Genomic DNA, 16759 nt, shown 5'->3' with positions numbered 1-16759 from the left:
TGCTGCTCCAATAGGCTCCAAAATTGTTTTTTGTTTAATCACATTTTGAGCCAACGTAGGGATGAGGTTCTCATGATAATCCTGATGAGTTACTGAAACAACGAGGAAGAAACTAATAAGTTTACATGTTCCCCACGATATCAAACAGATAGCTCATGAATACCTTTTCGGTACCATCAAACCAACTGATCAGAAAAGGATGCCAGGCCCATTAGAGCAAATAGGCAAAGCAATGAAAAGAGATCCGCAATGCCAAATGAAGAATCTGTAAGAAAGTAGATCTTGTGATTGCTTGGATCACCGTGAAATCCTCGAGCTATCATTGCCTGGAAAAATCAGATAGACTTCAAGAGTATAGAGCTGAAGCGATCAAATACATATTAATTTCGACTACAACCGTATTTTTAATATATAGAAGTCTTTAAGGGATATATGCTCGGGACAAAATATTGAAGTGCCTCGAAATGCTTAGCATCAGAACAATATAATCAAGTTTAACACTTTTATGAGCTCCTGGTATAAGTGGAAGAGTGTCTCTCTTTTCATTAAGGCTGCATATCCCTTCTGCATTCTCCTCTAAGCACTGTGCTTACTTTAGGTCAATCTATTTAGAGTTTTAGATGGTATGTGATTTGGGCATAAGCCTTGACATGTTCCAACTGTGTAACACAGTTGTGTGACCCCTAATTAGTTCGGCTCAATGCCCGTTCAACTTAGAAAAACAACTAGCACATCTTTCACATAAAGGGATCGTTGCTCTTGGACATGACTCTTGGATATGAACCAACACACACATACATTGACATCCTTATAGAAAAAGGTCAGGTAACTAAAAGCTAGGCAATACAGCAACAACTGTATGGATGCATCAGGAGGAACAAAAATTGTATGTTGGTTCGTATGCCAGTACTAGAGCCAAGCTTGTATACTAGAGGCAATTTGCTGATATGGTAGTCATATGTAATTTAACTGATATTTCCCTTACGCAGGGGACAGGGACTAGGTTTACAAACTTGTGCTGGTAATCCTTCATATTGACAAGAAGAATTCCTGCTAACTTAAAAAATCACAAAAAATTGAATTTAATAAGGTTTTAGTGCATGTTTAGGAAGCGCTCAAGGTAACCATCCTACTATCACAAAACCTTATAAAGTATGTGTGACCCAGGACCAGGCGAATTGGGTCCAAAGAAATTTCTAATACAGGGTAGCCCAATATAACATAACTAACTCACAGCCATGTTCATCAAATTACTTTGTTGAGAACTGTGAAGGATCATGTTACGTTCATTGTAACTCAAGTCAGTGACAGCAAAAAAAAGAAAAAGAAAAAAAACCGAACCTTAGATATTTGCTCTGCATGATCAAATATATTTTTGAATATTCGCTGGACATAGTTCAAGAAAACTACACGGTGCAAACAAAAGCTATTGCAGTTAATGTTTCCAATTCAGATATCATATAACTTAACGGTAGCCCCAGGCATATAAAGATATCCCGCAAGTGATGAGTGCAATAGAAACAGAAGAATTGCAATACAAAATATACTGCTGAAATTAGTCGTGGTACTCAACTAAGATGTATATGCTTCGCAGGAGACATTTCACATCTTACAAACTCAAATGAGGAGCCACTTTTAAAGTTGCAAAAGTACAGTTTAGGCTGCTATAGAATAACTTAGTCTTCAAACTCTGTACGCATTTTGAGATGGCTCAACTTGCTTTTAATTTTATCAATGCAAGACACTTGATTCTTCCTTCAATCTTGTCACCAGAACAAATTAGGTGGACAACAATTATTCATTTCTGAAAGACTGAAACACAAATGCCTTATGAGTTGCTTAAGAAATCATAGATGGTACGTTATTCCCCCGCAAAGTTATGTTGTCCTAGGGTGACTTTGGACTAAACATTGATTTTGCATAATTTAGGCCAATTTCAGGTACATTTATACAAATGAACAGAATGTTAACCAATTAGAGACTGCTTTTTGCATAATTTAGTAATTGGTTGCTGCAGGGATGGCAACAGGTCTGCCTCCACCTGGTTTTGCTGGAACGGACCCGACCTGAAACCCGATTCTTCAAACCTGACCTAGCCCCGAAATCAATACCGGATGCAAAACCACCCCACCCCTGGCCCCGACATGGACCTGAAATCCGACGAGGCAACCCAAAACCTGACCAGTGGGAGGGCGTGCGGGCCAGCGGCTCGGGGGACCGGGGTGGGCGGCGGCGAGGAGGGCGCTAGGGATGGTTCATCGTGGCTGTGGAGGCGCGGACCAGCGGACGGACGAATGGTCTCACGAAGGACGAACGGGATCACATGGGGCAGATAGGCCGATGGGGGGAGCCACAGACAGGTTTTTGGGGTTTCAGGTAACACCCGCAGGTGAAAAAAACAGGCCTAAACCTGGACCCGGGTTGGGGCCTTGAACTGATGGCCCCGTGGGGCTCCTTTTTCACCTGAACTCGCCTCCGTCAAGTCTAAAACCTGACATGGGAAACTGCCATCCTTAGGTTTAAAGATGTCAAAATAGGCCGTGTCTGGACCGAGTGCGCGGCACGACACGGCCCAGCTGAGTCAAGTCGGCACGGGCACGGTCCATCTAGGCACGATCTGGCCCGGTACGCATGGGCCCGGCTATTTTCTATTTTCTATATTTTTTAATTTTATAGCTATATTTTTTTATCTATTTTCTATATTTTTATCATACTTTTATATATTTTCTATATATTTTTTAATTTTGTAGCTATTTTTTATTTTATCGGGTCGGCCTATCTGCCATTGGGCCACCCGTGCCCGTCGGGCCGGTCGTGTCGCCGGGCCACAATCGTGCTCGGACGGTCCCGGCACGACATGGTGACCGATGGGCCGTGCTGTGGGTCGAGGGGGAGGCACGCGGACCGGCATGGCATGGCCCGTTACAGTAGCCGTGCTTTCAGGACTTGCCGAGCCGAGTCCGTGCCGGGCCAGCCCATGTGGCCCATTTGGCCCATTTGGCCATCTCTGCTTAGGTTGCTAGTTGGGTTTTGGTTGTGTTTGCTAACCATTTATTTTAAAGCCATTTGTTACAAATGTAGAAAGTAAGTTTTCCAGTAGATGTAGAAAGCACTTACTATCTATAGTTTCCATACATGTCTACCTTTTCCAATTTATCCGGCTCGCTACAATCGCCAGTGCTGAGTTGCGAACCTAGTTAAATATTTTAACAATATTATACTCCAAAGTTAGGTCTCAAATAGCAGAGCATCTTTCTAGATATAAAGAAACGGTACAACCATTACTTCAATAGTTACCATATATACTTACCTCATCAAATACTAATTTTTTATTTGATGGAACAGTAGGGTCTTCTCCTACTGGTTACGTGTTTAAAAAAAATATTACAGACAAACGTTATTAAGGAACATCAAAAGAACAAAAGAAAAACGAAGATTTACAAGGAGTCTATCCATGCTTCAATTTGAGGGAAATATTTCTTCTTCGCTCTATGGATAACCATTGCGAAAACATACTTAAATATAGCGTAACAACCTTGGACTGTTGGGTCAATCCCATTGAAGATCCATTCATTTCTTGCTGTCCAAATGCTCCAAGACATGAGTACTATAATTTCCATGAAAAAAGGAACTGATAATTGATCTTTAAATCTCTTGAGGACTTGAAGAGGAGGGGGGCTCCTTTGCACCTGCAAACCTAAGGTAGCCCAACATCTTCGAGCAAAGTTGCATCTAAGAAAAAGATGAGGCAGTGTTTCCTCTCTCTGTAGAATACAGTTTTCACATGCATATGATTGTAAATCCATACCTTTCCTTCTTAGTATCCCTCTTGTGTTTAAGCGATCCTTTAGTAAAAGCCAAAAGAAGACTTTATGCTTTGGTTGACATGATAACTTCCATAACCAACGATATATTGGATGAATCGGAGTATGGCCAATAGTCTGCTTATAAACCTTAGATGAGGAGTAGCTGCTAGTTCCCCAAATGTATCTCCAAGTATCAGGTGCTTGTTCAATTATCAGATCCTGAATTATTTTTTGAAGTTGCAGGAACTGCTCATGCGCTTGCACTGACAACGGTAGCTGAAAGAGTTGCTGCAGATGATCAAGATTTACAGCAGCTTGAACTGAAATTTGAACATTAGATGCATAAGAAAATAAATGTGGAAAGGAGAAGGCTGGGATCATCCCATTCCACAGATCATGCCAAAAGGAAATTGAAGATCCATCACCAAGTTGTACTGCTACCAGCCCCTTATATGTATCAATAAGCTTAATGATGTCACGCCACCAAAAAGAACCTCTTTTTCTGAAGCCAGGCAAATGACCATTCACATAATAACTCTGCCATAAAAGATTAACCCATGAAAGATCTGCCCTATTGAAAAATTTGTGCAGGTTTTTCATGAGTAAAGCATTATTTTGAACTGTAAGCTTAATCACTCCTAAGCCACCTTCTTTTTTGGGTCGGCAGACCATGTTCCATGCTGCAAGAGTAGGCTTCTTAGCATTTAGGTCAGATCCTTTCCATAACCAGTGCTTTCTATATTTGTCAATTTGCTTGATAATAATAGCTGGCAGCTGTAGTGTACATGTTGGCAAAGATGAAAGGACAGAGTTGACCATCTCTAACTTGCATGTCTAGGTTAAGAAAATGGAACATGAAACTAGGCGCCTTTCAATTCTGTGTACTAGTGGTATAAAATCCTCAACTTTTGGCTTAGTCAAACCCAGAGGCAAACCTAGATAAGTAAAAGGCAAAGTGCCTATTTGACATCCAAAGGTATGTGCAAGCAAACTTAATCTGTCATCAGACACATTGATAGGGACCATCATGGATTTACAATAATTTACTCGCAGCCCAATGAAATCTGCAAATGTATTAAGAAGAGCTTTGAGAACAAAAAAGTTGCCTTGGACATGCTTCCGTGATGACCAAAGTATCATTAGCATATTGCACAATTGGGAAGTTTGTTCCAGCTGCTAAGGATATTGGCAACTGCAAAAGGCCCATGTTTTTTTTGCTTTGTTCACAATTGATTGTAGAAGATCAGCTGCTAAGACAAAGAGCAGAGGGGAGAGAGGATCTCCTTGTCTGACTCCTCTTTTGCAATGAAACACTTTGCCTGGCACACCATAAAGCAGCACAGAAGAAGTACCTGATTTCAAGATACCAGAAATCCAAGATATCCACTTTGTTCCAAAACCTTTATGTTGGAGAATATCAAGAAAGACTTGATGTTCCATCTTATCAAATGCCTTTTCAAAATCCAATTTAAGAATCACAATTGGCTTCTTAGACTTATGGCAGATATGCAGATACTCAAAAGACCATGCTAGATAGTCTTGTATGGACTTGGACTTGATAAAACCATATTGATTTTTATGCAGCAGAGATAAAATTACTTGCTGCAATCTATCGGCTAAAAGTTTAGTAATTAGCTTGATAGATGAATTGAGCAGAGAGATAGGCCTATAATCCCCCACATGGGATGGATTGTTTTCTTGGGAACTAGAGTGATGTAGGAGCTATTAAGGATCCTCAATGAGAGTAGTAGCATAAGTATTATCTCAGGTACTGACACACCAATGTGCTTCAGCGGAATCATAAACCACCACAAAGCAGAAGCAGGCTGCTCAGGAGTGTTTGTTGTCAAGTAGAGCCTTGCACTTTGGAATATCTGCATAGAAACAACAAATTTGAGAGTACTAATAGTTTTCAATGCACACCTAAATCACTGTTATATTTTAAAGGAAACAATGCCTCTCCACTCAGGTTGTGTTTGTCTGCTGTATACAAAAGGTATTACAAACATAAGATAACGAAGGGTTAGGTCAAAGAAAGCCTTCGCCAAAAGCCCAAAACTATAGTCGTATACTCGTATGTAAAATGAAGGGCATACCACAAAGGAGAGGCTTGCCGAAGTACTTGCTACCGATAGACATTTCCTTGTAAATTTTAGTGGTCCCCATTTCATGATTGTGTAAGAATAACCATTTGTGGAGCAAGGAATGTTCGGCATGCCTAGAATAGAAGGGGGAGGAGTTCTCATCTAAACTAATGAAGGCGCACCATCAGAACCAAATCCCAGGATTATGAATATGATTCCTGAAAGGAGAGCAACCCTTCCAAGTTGATCCTACAGAGTAAATATAATTTGGTTTACAGGTACAAGCAAGCACATCTCCACAAGAACAGTTTCAATGTACAAGGCAACAGATACAATGAAGCAAAACTGACAAACGGTAAATAACATTAGTTGAATTCTTGAAGGAAAAGTAGCAACTACATAAGAAAAAGATGGACAGCTGAAACTGGTTAAGTTAAAGCCAGACATTACAGCTTCGGTGCACTAGATTCAATGTAATTTCACTAACACTTTGTATGGGTGTATCACAAGTCATAAGCTGCAACTATATACAAAAAATGATTGATGCACTATGTATCAACACCATAAAAAAACTCCCAAAACTAGGAGACAATTGAAACCATAATTTTCTAGCCAAGCACAAGTTAAATTCTGCAAATGCATTTTGACAAAACATCGAATCATACCTTCCAAACATGATTTGGAAAAACCCACACTGAAAGAAGAGCCATGAATACTACCAAACCAAACTGCATACAAATATTTGACCTGGCTGGTAGGACAACAAGTGCCAAGAGCCACACCTGCATAAAGAAGTATTTATATTGTTTAATTGTAGCAGGAGAGCAACAACTACAATACCATTTAGTTGATCCTCTAACTTGGTCAAAATTATGTTAACATAGAAAAGAGGCTAAGAAAAAAAGAAAATTGGTAAGGTAACATGACGTGACAATATCAGGGGTCCCCTGCCTGAGCCCCCGCCCACACCAAATTAGTGTGTTAGGAACACCATTTAGGAGAATCCTAGAGGAGGAGGTGGCGAGTAGCATAGCAATCCAATCATGCCAATGTACCTAGAATCCATGCCTCTGCAACAGAGAAGGAGGTACTCCCATTGAACCGAGTCAACAGTATTGGCAATGTCGAGCTTGAAAAGCAAGGTGGGCATCTTGTTCTGGTGAAATTGTCTTCCCATGTTTATCATTGCCATGTAGTTGTCATGAATGCTTCATTGCTTGATGAAGGTAACACCATGATATTAGAGAGTTCATGTGCAGGGCGAGGCATAAAAGGGGGATTTTAAAGATAATCTTCGCTATTGATTGGATTAGACTAATCAGTCTAAAGTCCGAGATTTTATCCGCCCCCTCTTTCTTTGGTAGAAGAACAATGCTGGCCATGTTTAACAAATGTATGCCTCAACTGCGCAAATTGTAAAAAGCCTTGACAGCTACCATGACATCCACTTTAATAATGTTCCAGCATTTTAAAAAAACCCAGCAAAACTATTTGGCCCTGATGCCTTATATGTTGCCATCTGGATGATGGCATGTTGAATTTTATTGTCGGTGAAGGGGTCATCCAACTATTGGAGCTTGTTGTCCGGAAAGTTGAAGAGTTCTCAATTTAGGCCCATGGTGTGGATTGGTGGGCGGGACATGATCCCGATGAAGTGCTCTTGTGCAATTGCTGCTTTTTCTTCATGTGTAACTGACCCATCCTTGATTCTTTTGGAGCCTATGAATGTGTTTCTTTCTTCTTATTTCATTTACCTATAAGTGAAAGAATTTGGTATTGGCGTCGTCCTCATGGAGGTAAGCTATCCGTGAGGCCTACCTTTTTGGGTCCTCTCAATGATCTCAATGATAGTGCTCTGATTTCATGGGCAGTATCCAGCCATAAGATAACATTAAGGGTCATGAGCAGTTGCAACTTAGCATCTAATGATATCCTCTTGCTCCATACTTCGAGCTCCTTCACTGTGTTCCAGAACTTTTGGTTAAGGATGCGGAAAGGATCAGCGTGATTCGTAGGTAGATTCCATTCAAAGGTGACAACTTTCATGAAACTCGGAATCCAAGCTTAGAAATTTTCAAACTTGAAGGATTTAGAATGTCTAGAACCGCTTTGATTTGATAGAAGTGACATGCAGTGATCTGAGTGGAAGGTGGATAGTGTGTGTAGGACATGATTGTCGGATGCAGAATCCCAATCGGTGTTGCAAAAAACTCCATCTAGTCTTACTTGAGTTGGATCTTGCCTCTCATTGCTCTAGGTGTACTTTCGGTTTTAGAGGTTGATCTATTGTAGTTCAAACTCATTTAATGTCTCACGAAATTGGTCCATAAGGATGTAGTTCGAATTTATGTTGTTTTTGTTATTGGCTTTGTAGATAAGGTTGAAATCCTTAAGAACAAGCTATTTTTGTCCTGCAGGCGGTCTGATGTTCTTGATCTCTTAAAGGAAGACCGGCTTCCTGCTATCTCGTGTCGCTCTGTATACTGAAATGAGGCGGAAGGAGGTTGAGCACTCTTTTATAGTCACATTTGCGGAGATGCGCCGGTTGACATGTTTTACCACGTTGTTGTTCCACAGGAGCAAAATTCCTTCTCTGGCTGTTCTTATTGTGGCAGCTAGCTTATACACGAATTTGGAGAGCCTCTTACCCCAGAGGTGAAAAGCAGTGGCCGGCCGTATGTCGCATAATTTCGTTTCTTGTAGGCATGCTATATGGCAAGTGGCTGCGGCAATGGTCTCATGGACCGCATCACGACGTGCAGGTGAATTTAACCCGCGAACATTCCAACGTATCACGTCGACTATCATAAAAAAACTGTTGGGTCTCGCCATCACTATTGAGGCAACCGGTAGCCTGGTTGTAGTTAACAGAAAAAAATGGCGCTGTTCAAATAGTACGCAGTCGACACCCGGGTGATGATAAAGAGGTTCCGCTCGGAAATTTCCGATCCTTCTGGATATGTTAGCCAATTATACACGATTTTCAGTAATCGGATATATGCTTGCGTAGCACCAATTGGTGTTTAAATCCATGAAAAGAATCACCATTGACCACTTTACTGGAACACAGTACAAATGAGTACACACACGATCTCACTAGAAGCACACAGACGGCACATGTAGAGCCACACATCGATCACAAACCAATCACACTGCTGCCAAGGTAACGCGTTCTTGTACGAGTTCGTAGGCGCGAACGGCCTTGCCCCGGCCAACAATCAAACTCGGCCACCGAGGACCGTCTGCACGATGGCCCCGTGCGCGCCGGCGTGGAGCGACCCGACGCAGAGCAGCTGCGTCCCGGCCAGGATGATCGTGAACGCCTCCAAGGTGCGCTGCACGCAGACGCACGAACTTGTGTCAAGAGAGGACACACAACGAGAAAGCGGAAAGGACAAGGGGGAAGTTCCATCGATGGATTCCTACCAGGCTCGCGGGCCTCCAGCTGACGCTGATCTCCTTGCACGCCAACCTGCCATGTGAGTGAGTGCACGATGAGCTTGTTAAGATACGTACGAAACTGCTCCGGCTCGTGCGTCGTAGTCTGCAGCGAGATGATTACCCCATGGCGAGGAGGGTGAGGGTCCAGGTGACGATGGAGGATGCGGCGGCGGACATCATGCTGGCGGGGTGCCCCTGGCTGACGTCGTGCAGGCCGGTGAGCGAGGTGGAGACGCCGACGACGCCCGTGATGAGCGCGAAGATGACGAAGAACCCCGTCGCCAGGTTGCCGATCGGGAAGTAGATCGGGAACAGGCGCACCGGCGGCGACACGCCATTCACTGCACGAACGCATGCGGCCACACAAATGTCACGAACGTTTCGTGCTCCGTTGCATTGGTTTCAGAGAGTAACCAAGGGCTGCGGCGCATGAGCAGCTTACACGAGTTCTTGCTCTCGTCGATGCTGTAGTTGATGGCCCAGCCGGCGATGACGGCGACGACGACGTACATGATGAGGTTGAGGAACAGGAGGCCGGACGCCACGGACCGGGGGCCGCCAGACGCCATGGTGCTTACGGCGAGCAACTGAATACCAACAAGCTAGCGCGCGCGTGTGCACTGATGCCTAAACCGTGGCGCGTCGCCGTTGTGCTGTGGTGCGTGCGGTCAAGGCTTCGGTACAACAGATATATATATATGTGTGCCGGAAAGAAGGATGCTAAGCTGCACTTGGGGAGTTTCTTTGGTCGAAAGGTAAGATCGGCACCGAAGAAAGGCAGATGTTCGTGCATTTTGCTTTGCAAGGAAGCCAAGTGCCCATTCCTTGCTGCCGCTTGGAGTTGGAGTTGGGGTCCGTTGCTTTTGCTCTGTGCAAGGGAGGGATCTCCCTGCAGGGGAGCAACTGCAACTGCAACTCAGATTCGTCGGCCGGGAAGCTGCAATCCAAATATCCAATATATTATCCACGCACACCAGCAGAAAAAATGAGACCGCTGGAAGATTCGGCCGATCGTGTTCGGGTGATTGCTTTGCTTGATTGGTTACTCCTTGCTCATGTGTATGGAATTGGCAATGCTATAAGATGATGTAGTCCCTGCAAAGAATCGTTTTTTTTTTGAGAGGGCAAATAATCGGATTGATCCCCCGCAAAAAAAAAGAGAATCGGATTGATGATGAGGTTGGAATCGATTTGATGGAGCTTGGGCCTTGTTTGCAGCTGCATTCCGAATTCTGAACATGATATATGGAATAATTTCAGTGGAACCAAACCGGACATCTTATAATGTAGTGGGCCGAATTTGATTGTTGCCTGCCGGCATAATAATCATTTTAACAAACCAAAGATTTTTTCCTCGCCAAAAAAACATATATTTTTACAAAGTTTATTGGTTAACTAAATTTATGTTTTCCTCTTCATCACAATCCGTTGTAGTCTAGCTGGTTAGGATACTCGGCTCTCACCCGAGAGACCCGGGTTCGAGTCCCGGCAACGGAATATTTTTTTTTATCACATTCAGATCCGTACGGCTGTACCTACCCGATTCGAAATCCATCAGATTTTGCTGCAAGCCTGAACATTTTGCTGCAAAGTAGAGATGACCAAACATCGGCAGAGACTTCAACCAAAATAACTCCACGTCTCAAATTAGCTTCTAGTATCGTCTAGGACAACAAAAAGTGCCCATTGAGCTTACAACAGTGCCACATCAATTTATTCAGGATCAGCCAATGTTCCTACTTCCTAATACGTGACGCCAGGGAGGCAAGGCTACTTATTCAGCTGATGCAACTTGAGACGTGTTCCTAGATCCCTGCAGCCTGCAGCTGAAGCACTCAGTCTCGGCGCTTCAGCTGCCTGTTGAACCAGCTGATCATGTCCACGCGGGCTTCTTTCGCGGTTTCCACGGCGAAAGGGTCGCTGGAATTGTATCTGCAAGCGAAACCATGGGGTACCCTCGGGAAGATCTTCACCAAGTGGTCAATCTGCAATCATAAAGTAAATTTCACATTGAGTGTTCATCAGGAGTCGATTGCTAAGTAATAGCTTCTTTTAAAAAACAAATGCTAAGTAATATATAAAGATGAAAGATCAAAGTTAAATAATATATGAAATCGAAAGCTGCGGTTAGACTGAAGCTGTCGCCATGTTTCATGTTCTGATGTTATCAGATAAGAGTGTTCCTATATAAACATTAGAGCATTAGAGTATCAATACAGAAGCTCTGGAATGGAGTTGCGTCACACATGATCTTCTCTGATAAAACTTTTCTTAATGAAAAATGTGAAAGGCACGTTCTAAAAAAAAATTCAGTACAAACTTACCCCTTTGTTTTGCTCCAAGGCACGCTCAAACTGGTGTACTAGCTTTGGTGGAGAAAGGGTATCATATTCACCTCCGAGAACCTCGATGGGGCATTTGATCTCTGAGCATCAGATAAAGCTTAATTTAGAGAAAAGGATTCAGAAGTCGCGGTGCATCGCGTCCGAACAGCGCTTGATAAGTGAAAGCGTACCCTTCATGTCATCAACGGTCACTAGCGCAGGATGTGAAATGACAACCGCTTGGATTTCAGCAGTTTTTGCTAATTCCACGGCCACCTTAGCTGTTAAGAATGAGACCATGTCATATGGTTAAAGTCAAATACTGAACACTGGATGCGTTTTTTCCTGAAAACTTTGTCTAGTCGAGAGATCATATAGTTCAACTCACCACCCCAGCAATAACCGGCTACGCCAACCATCTTCCCTTTCGTCTTCAGAGCAGCAATGAGTGGCTTAACCTTTTCCGCTGCATCGACCTGCAAAGGCGAGGAGTGACAAATATGAGGTGCAGCATGAAGTTAGGGATTGCGTTGGAACAATGAATTGAATTTCATCAGTGATTGAAGGAACGGACCGGGGAGTGTGTTTTGAGCCATTCTGCAAATGAGACCCCATCCTTGTAAGGATCGCCATGCAACAGATCAGGAACCACAACGAAGTATCCAAGATCTGCAACTTGATCTGCTATTTTCCTTTGTTACACACATGATACATAGAACTGTTGTCAGCTCCAACTCACAGAATGGGAAATCAAGAATACATGGAACTCAAACTCAACGGCATTGGAAATCCTTATTCGCACATCATCTGCATAATGTCCGCATTCTGGAATGCAGGAATTGACTGTAACCATGCTGTATTTGTAACTGCAGCATAAGAAAACAAATCTGAAATCCACGTGTCTGCTTATTTTGCTTGTCCATGCATGTTCTTAGCGGCTTGCCGGGACAAGCTAAACCTGGACATAATAGGATGTCCCATGAGCCAGCCATTGCGCAACATCTCCTGTTGTCCCTAGATTGCTCAGAGAGATGTGCAGTTCATCATGAATCAATGGTCATGCCGTCGATCTATAAGCCTTAAAGCAGTGGTTGTGTTTAAATCCGTTTCCTATCGGAACACATGGATCTGTGCTCTGCATCCTTGCTCCACATGTTCAGTTTTTATTTTTATTTATTTATTTTATATAACAAGTAATCCTGACTAGAAAGCTGAAGGATTTTTTATCACACCACACAAGAGGTAATTCAATCAGCCACTCTCCACAAATGTTGCATTTCGATTTTTTTTTTTTGTGAGCTGCTACAAGTTAAAGCAGAGCATTGTTATTTCAGGGCAGCCAAATAGTCTAGCGGTTCAGTTGTACGTGCGTACCTCAGTTTGGGTGCTTGAAACCCTGCAGAAAGGAACGGACATCCCATGTTAGCAGCAAGAAGCGAATCGATTATCGAGGACGCTGATTAACCGGATGATGCACGCAAGCTACGCGGTGAGACGACTCTAGCAGTCTAGTTACGCCTACGCATGCCGAGAGAACAGTGAGCGCGCACTGACCGTAGTAGTCGGAGCCGAGGATGACGGCGCGGGAGGCGTCGTGTCCGGAGCCGGTGACGTACGCCTCGAGGCCGTGGAAGTGGCGGACGACGTCGCCCGCCTCGCCGCCCGTGGCCGTCATGTCCGGCGGGTTGTCAAGGCACGGGTGGTGCGAGTGAGACGACGAGGCCGAGGCCGAGGCCGAAGGGAGCACAAGCCGCACGTTGGCCTCCTTGGCCGAGCCGAGCGCAGCAGCGGCGAGGAGGACGACGAGCAGCAGCGGCAAGGAGCGCGTCGCCCCGGTGGCGCCCATGGCGAAGTCGATCGGTAGCGTTCGCTCTGGTATACTAGTGGTGGTAGGTACACTTGCTTCAGTCGTGCTGCGCGGAGGAGACGGAGACGCTCTTCCGGCGATTATTATAGGGCAACGCGAACCGCGTGCGATCCGGCAAGCATGTGCAGCTCCGATCGGGTAGAGGGGCGTGGCACCTACTACGGCAGAGAGTCCTCGTGCAGAACTGGGGATCCGGCCCTCGTGCAGAGAGCCCGCGGCATGGCGTAGACACCTGTGCGTGGGATTTGAAGGGTGTTGGTGCTATTCCATGGTGATCCGTGGAAGACCTCGTGCCATTAAACTACTCGTGGCGAGATTGGAATAAAATCTTCAGGATCGGGTTCGATCTTTTTCCTGGGCTAAAGAGCTGGTTTGATGCGGCCGCGGCGGCGGTGCTTTTTCCGGCCGGCGGTGAGCAGCCACGCTCTCCGTCGTCAGTGGGCGTTGCTGTGAACTAGGCTTATAGTTCAGGGGGAGAAACGAAGGACTACGAACCGGGTTAGAGTAGAGAATGCAGAGCGGCACGACGGTCACTACAGCTTGAGATGGAAGTGGTGGTGCACGGGAGGCAGGCATATACGGGTTGTGGCGTTGGCACGGTGGTGGTGGATTGGGGCAACGGCGGACTGGGCTAGTCCAACATGACTTACACTGCGGTGGCTCGAGACGGAGGTTGCGGTGCACGGGTGGCGAGCTCATATCGATCTCCTGGTTGCAGCAGGGGTCGGTGACCACTTGCTCCTATGATTTGCACATGCACAACTGGACGGTGAGCACCTCCTAGATTGATCTGGGAGCGTGGGCATGGCGCAGAAGGCGAGGGGAGTGGGGTGGTTAACACGAGGCGAGGGTAGGGGTAGCGCAAACGAAGAATGAAGGGAGGGAAGGGGATCAGGAACGATGATTGAAACGGTTGTGTTTGCGTGTGATGGGGAATCAGGCAGGAGCAGCGAAGGAGGGAGGAGCAGTGGTTTTGTGCGGTGGGAGATGGGAGGGCGACATTAGGGAGGGAGAGACGGACGATAAAACTCGTCATTTATATTAGTGGACTTCGCAGCACAATCAGAAGCTCTATATATAAAGTGGCCTTGCAATACTCGGCTTCACCACAGATCACCCTAGCTAAAAATATGGCTGAAATATCACCGAAGCGTATGCTGGTCACGGCGAAAGCTGCCAACCTGCGGGCCATGAAGGTCCTGGCTGTGGGCGTACTGGCCCTTGCCTTCGCCACGGTGCCCGCGCACGCCCAGCAGTGTGGCGGGCAGGCCGGCGGCGTGCTATGCCCCGACGGCCTCTGCTGCAGCCAATACGGCTACTGCGGCACCACCGACGATTACTGCGGCGCCGGCTGCCAGAGCCAATGCGGTGGGGCCGTCGGCGGCGGCGTGGCGCCCGTGAAAGCCGAGCAGTGCGGCAGGCAGGCCGGTGGCGCTGTGTGCGCCAACGGCCTCTGCTGCAGCCAGTACGGCTATTGCGGCACCACCGACGACTACTGTGGCACCGGATGCCAGAGCCAGTGCGCTGGCGGCGTGGCGTCCATGGTGACTCGGGACCTCTTCGACCGGATGCTGCCCCACCGGGACGACGCGGCGTGCCCCGCGCGTGGGTTCTACAACTACGACGCCTTCATCGCCGCGGCACGCGCGTTCCCGGCCTTCGGCGCCACGGGCGACGGCAACGCGCGCAAGCAGGAGGTCGCCGCATTCCTGGCGCAGACCTCCCACGAGACCTCTGGTGTGTAACCAATTTTTCCTGGCACGTAGGAACAGCTGACATTTATACGTTCGCTACGTGCAACTAATATTCTGCGTATGTGCAACATGCAGGTGGCCCGTACTCCTGGGGCTACTGCTACAAGGAGGTGAAGGACGCCACGTCGGACTTTTGCGTGCCGAGCGCTCGGTGGCCTTGTGCCCAGAACAAGACACGTACCATGCACGTGGACCCATGCAACTCTCCTAGTAAGCAACCGTGCCTCTTTGTCTGGAACGTGACGAGAGCAAACCAAACACGCACTAACAGACGGGAATGAACAATTTGCTAATTAAACCAACTTAACATGCACGACTCAGCAAGTTCTGAATAATGATACTGATGAAAGCTGAACCTGCTCGTTTCAGCAACTACAACTACGGACCGGCCGGGCAGGCCATCGGCGCCGACCTGATTCGCAACCCGGACCTCGTCGCGACCGACCCGGCCGGCCCTCGCGTTCAAGACCGCGCTGTGGCTCTGGATGACCCCGCGCTCGCCGAACCAGCCCTCGTGCCACGCCGTCGCCACGGGACAGTGGACCCCGACGCCCGCGGACCGCGCTGCAGGCCGCGCGCCGGGCTACGGGCTGACCACGAACATCCTCACCGGCGGGCTCCACTGCACAGCCCGCGGCTCCACCCCCGCAGTTGCTGGAGCCGACGGTCGGCTCGGGTTCTACAAGCGCTACTGCAACGTCCTAGGCGTGAGCTACGGGCCCAATCTGGACTGCTGCGGCCAGGCGCCATTCGACGGCGCCATCAGGTCGTCGGCGTAGTAGATGTCGTGTCACGCAGGCGCGCGCGCGCCCTGAATAAAATGGTGCGACTGTGTAGTAGTTCGTGCCGGGAGACTGGTACTCGTGTCTGGCGATCGCCGAGGAGGAAGCTGCTATGTGTCGGGCGTGTCATCTGCATGTATCATGTGAACGCCCATATATAATCTGCATGTGTCGGGCGTGTCATCTGCATGGATTGTTCTGTAACTTGTACCGGCGGTGATATGCAAGTGAGATGAGTGCGACTTGTGCGCCATACACATTCTCAACCGAACACGAGAAACGATTCTTGCGCGGGTGCAGCACGGCCCTTTCAGTCGTACGCGCGCATCTCCAGGAAAAACATGTTTGAGTAGAACGAGACAGTGTAAGCTCGAATGAATTCGTTGTCTGTTCATTGATTCCATGTTATATTTATACAGAATGGAGGAGTGCCCGTTGAGGAGATATCCCCTCCCCAGTAGGCGGCAAGACAACAGCCATGGGCAACTGTGTGCAGAGAAGAGATCAACCGCAAGAAAACAAAATACGGGCTGCCGCTTGCGTATGGGCGTGACCGTGCCAAGATGGGCTGCGGATAGAAGCTAGGCTGTCATAAAAGATAGGCTGCCGAATTGAATGTGCACGAGGTGCTCATTGCTGTCAAACAAGATAAGGAGTGAGATCTCGAATACGTACTCCAGGAGAGGCGGTGGCGGTAAGGG

The 16759-nt window shown here is 46.7% G+C and overlaps 3 protein-coding genes, 1 non-coding gene and 1 pseudogene across 4 annotated transcripts; 2 read left to right on the top strand and 3 right to left on the bottom strand.

The window, feature by feature from the left end:
* Positions 1–176: 176 nt before the first annotated feature.
* Positions 177–6743, bottom strand: LOC133927948 (protein ABCI12, chloroplastic-like; annotated as a pseudogene).
* Positions 6744–8910: 2167 nt separating this feature from the next.
* On the bottom strand, positions 8911–9986 carry LOC133928843 (membrane protein PM19L-like). Its single transcript, XM_062375342.1, has 4 exons — positions 9774–9986; positions 9453–9672; positions 9317–9362; positions 8911–9225 (listed from the first exon to the last, which is right to left on the bottom strand). Exons 1-4 carry the CDS (start codon positions 9898–9900, stop codon positions 9109–9111), a joined length of 510 nt encoding a protein of 169 aa, XP_062231326.1. The 5' UTR covers positions 9901–9986; the 3' UTR covers positions 8911–9108.
* A 769-nt stretch (positions 9987–10755) lies between these two features.
* On the top strand, positions 10756–10828 carry TRNAE-CUC (transfer RNA glutamic acid (anticodon CUC)). Its single transcript has one exon. It is a non-coding gene; the product is annotated as a tRNA-Glu (tRNA).
* Positions 10829–10961: 133 nt separating this feature from the next.
* Positions 10962–13628, bottom strand: LOC133928842 (endo-1,3;1,4-beta-D-glucanase-like). Its single transcript, XM_062375340.1, has 7 exons — positions 13210–13628; positions 13030–13051; positions 12230–12347; positions 12044–12131; positions 11847–11936; positions 11656–11756; positions 10962–11316 (listed from the first exon to the last, which is right to left on the bottom strand). Exons 1-7 carry the CDS (start codon positions 13499–13501, stop codon positions 11167–11169), a joined length of 861 nt encoding a protein of 286 aa, XP_062231324.1. The 5' UTR covers positions 13502–13628; the 3' UTR covers positions 10962–11166.
* A 1057-nt stretch (positions 13629–14685) lies between these two features.
* LOC133928079 (chitinase 7-like) lies at positions 14686–16055 on the top strand. The gene is given in 6 exon segments (XM_062374360.1): positions 14686–14958; positions 15043–15259; positions 15352–15449; positions 15452–15486; positions 15646–15724; positions 15726–16055. Coding segments are annotated over 6 exon segments (1005 nt in total). The 5' UTR covers positions 14686–14712.
* Positions 16056–16759: the final 704 nt, after the last annotated feature.

Source organism: Phragmites australis, chromosome 9, assembly GCF_958298935.1.
Source record: "Phragmites australis chromosome 9, lpPhrAust1.1, whole genome shotgun sequence".
Classification (NCBI taxonomy): Eukaryota; Viridiplantae; Streptophyta; class Magnoliopsida; order Poales; family Poaceae; genus Phragmites; species Phragmites australis.
The sequence above is the reverse complement of the archived record's forward strand: the minus strand, read 5'-3'. Positions and strand labels throughout refer to the sequence as shown.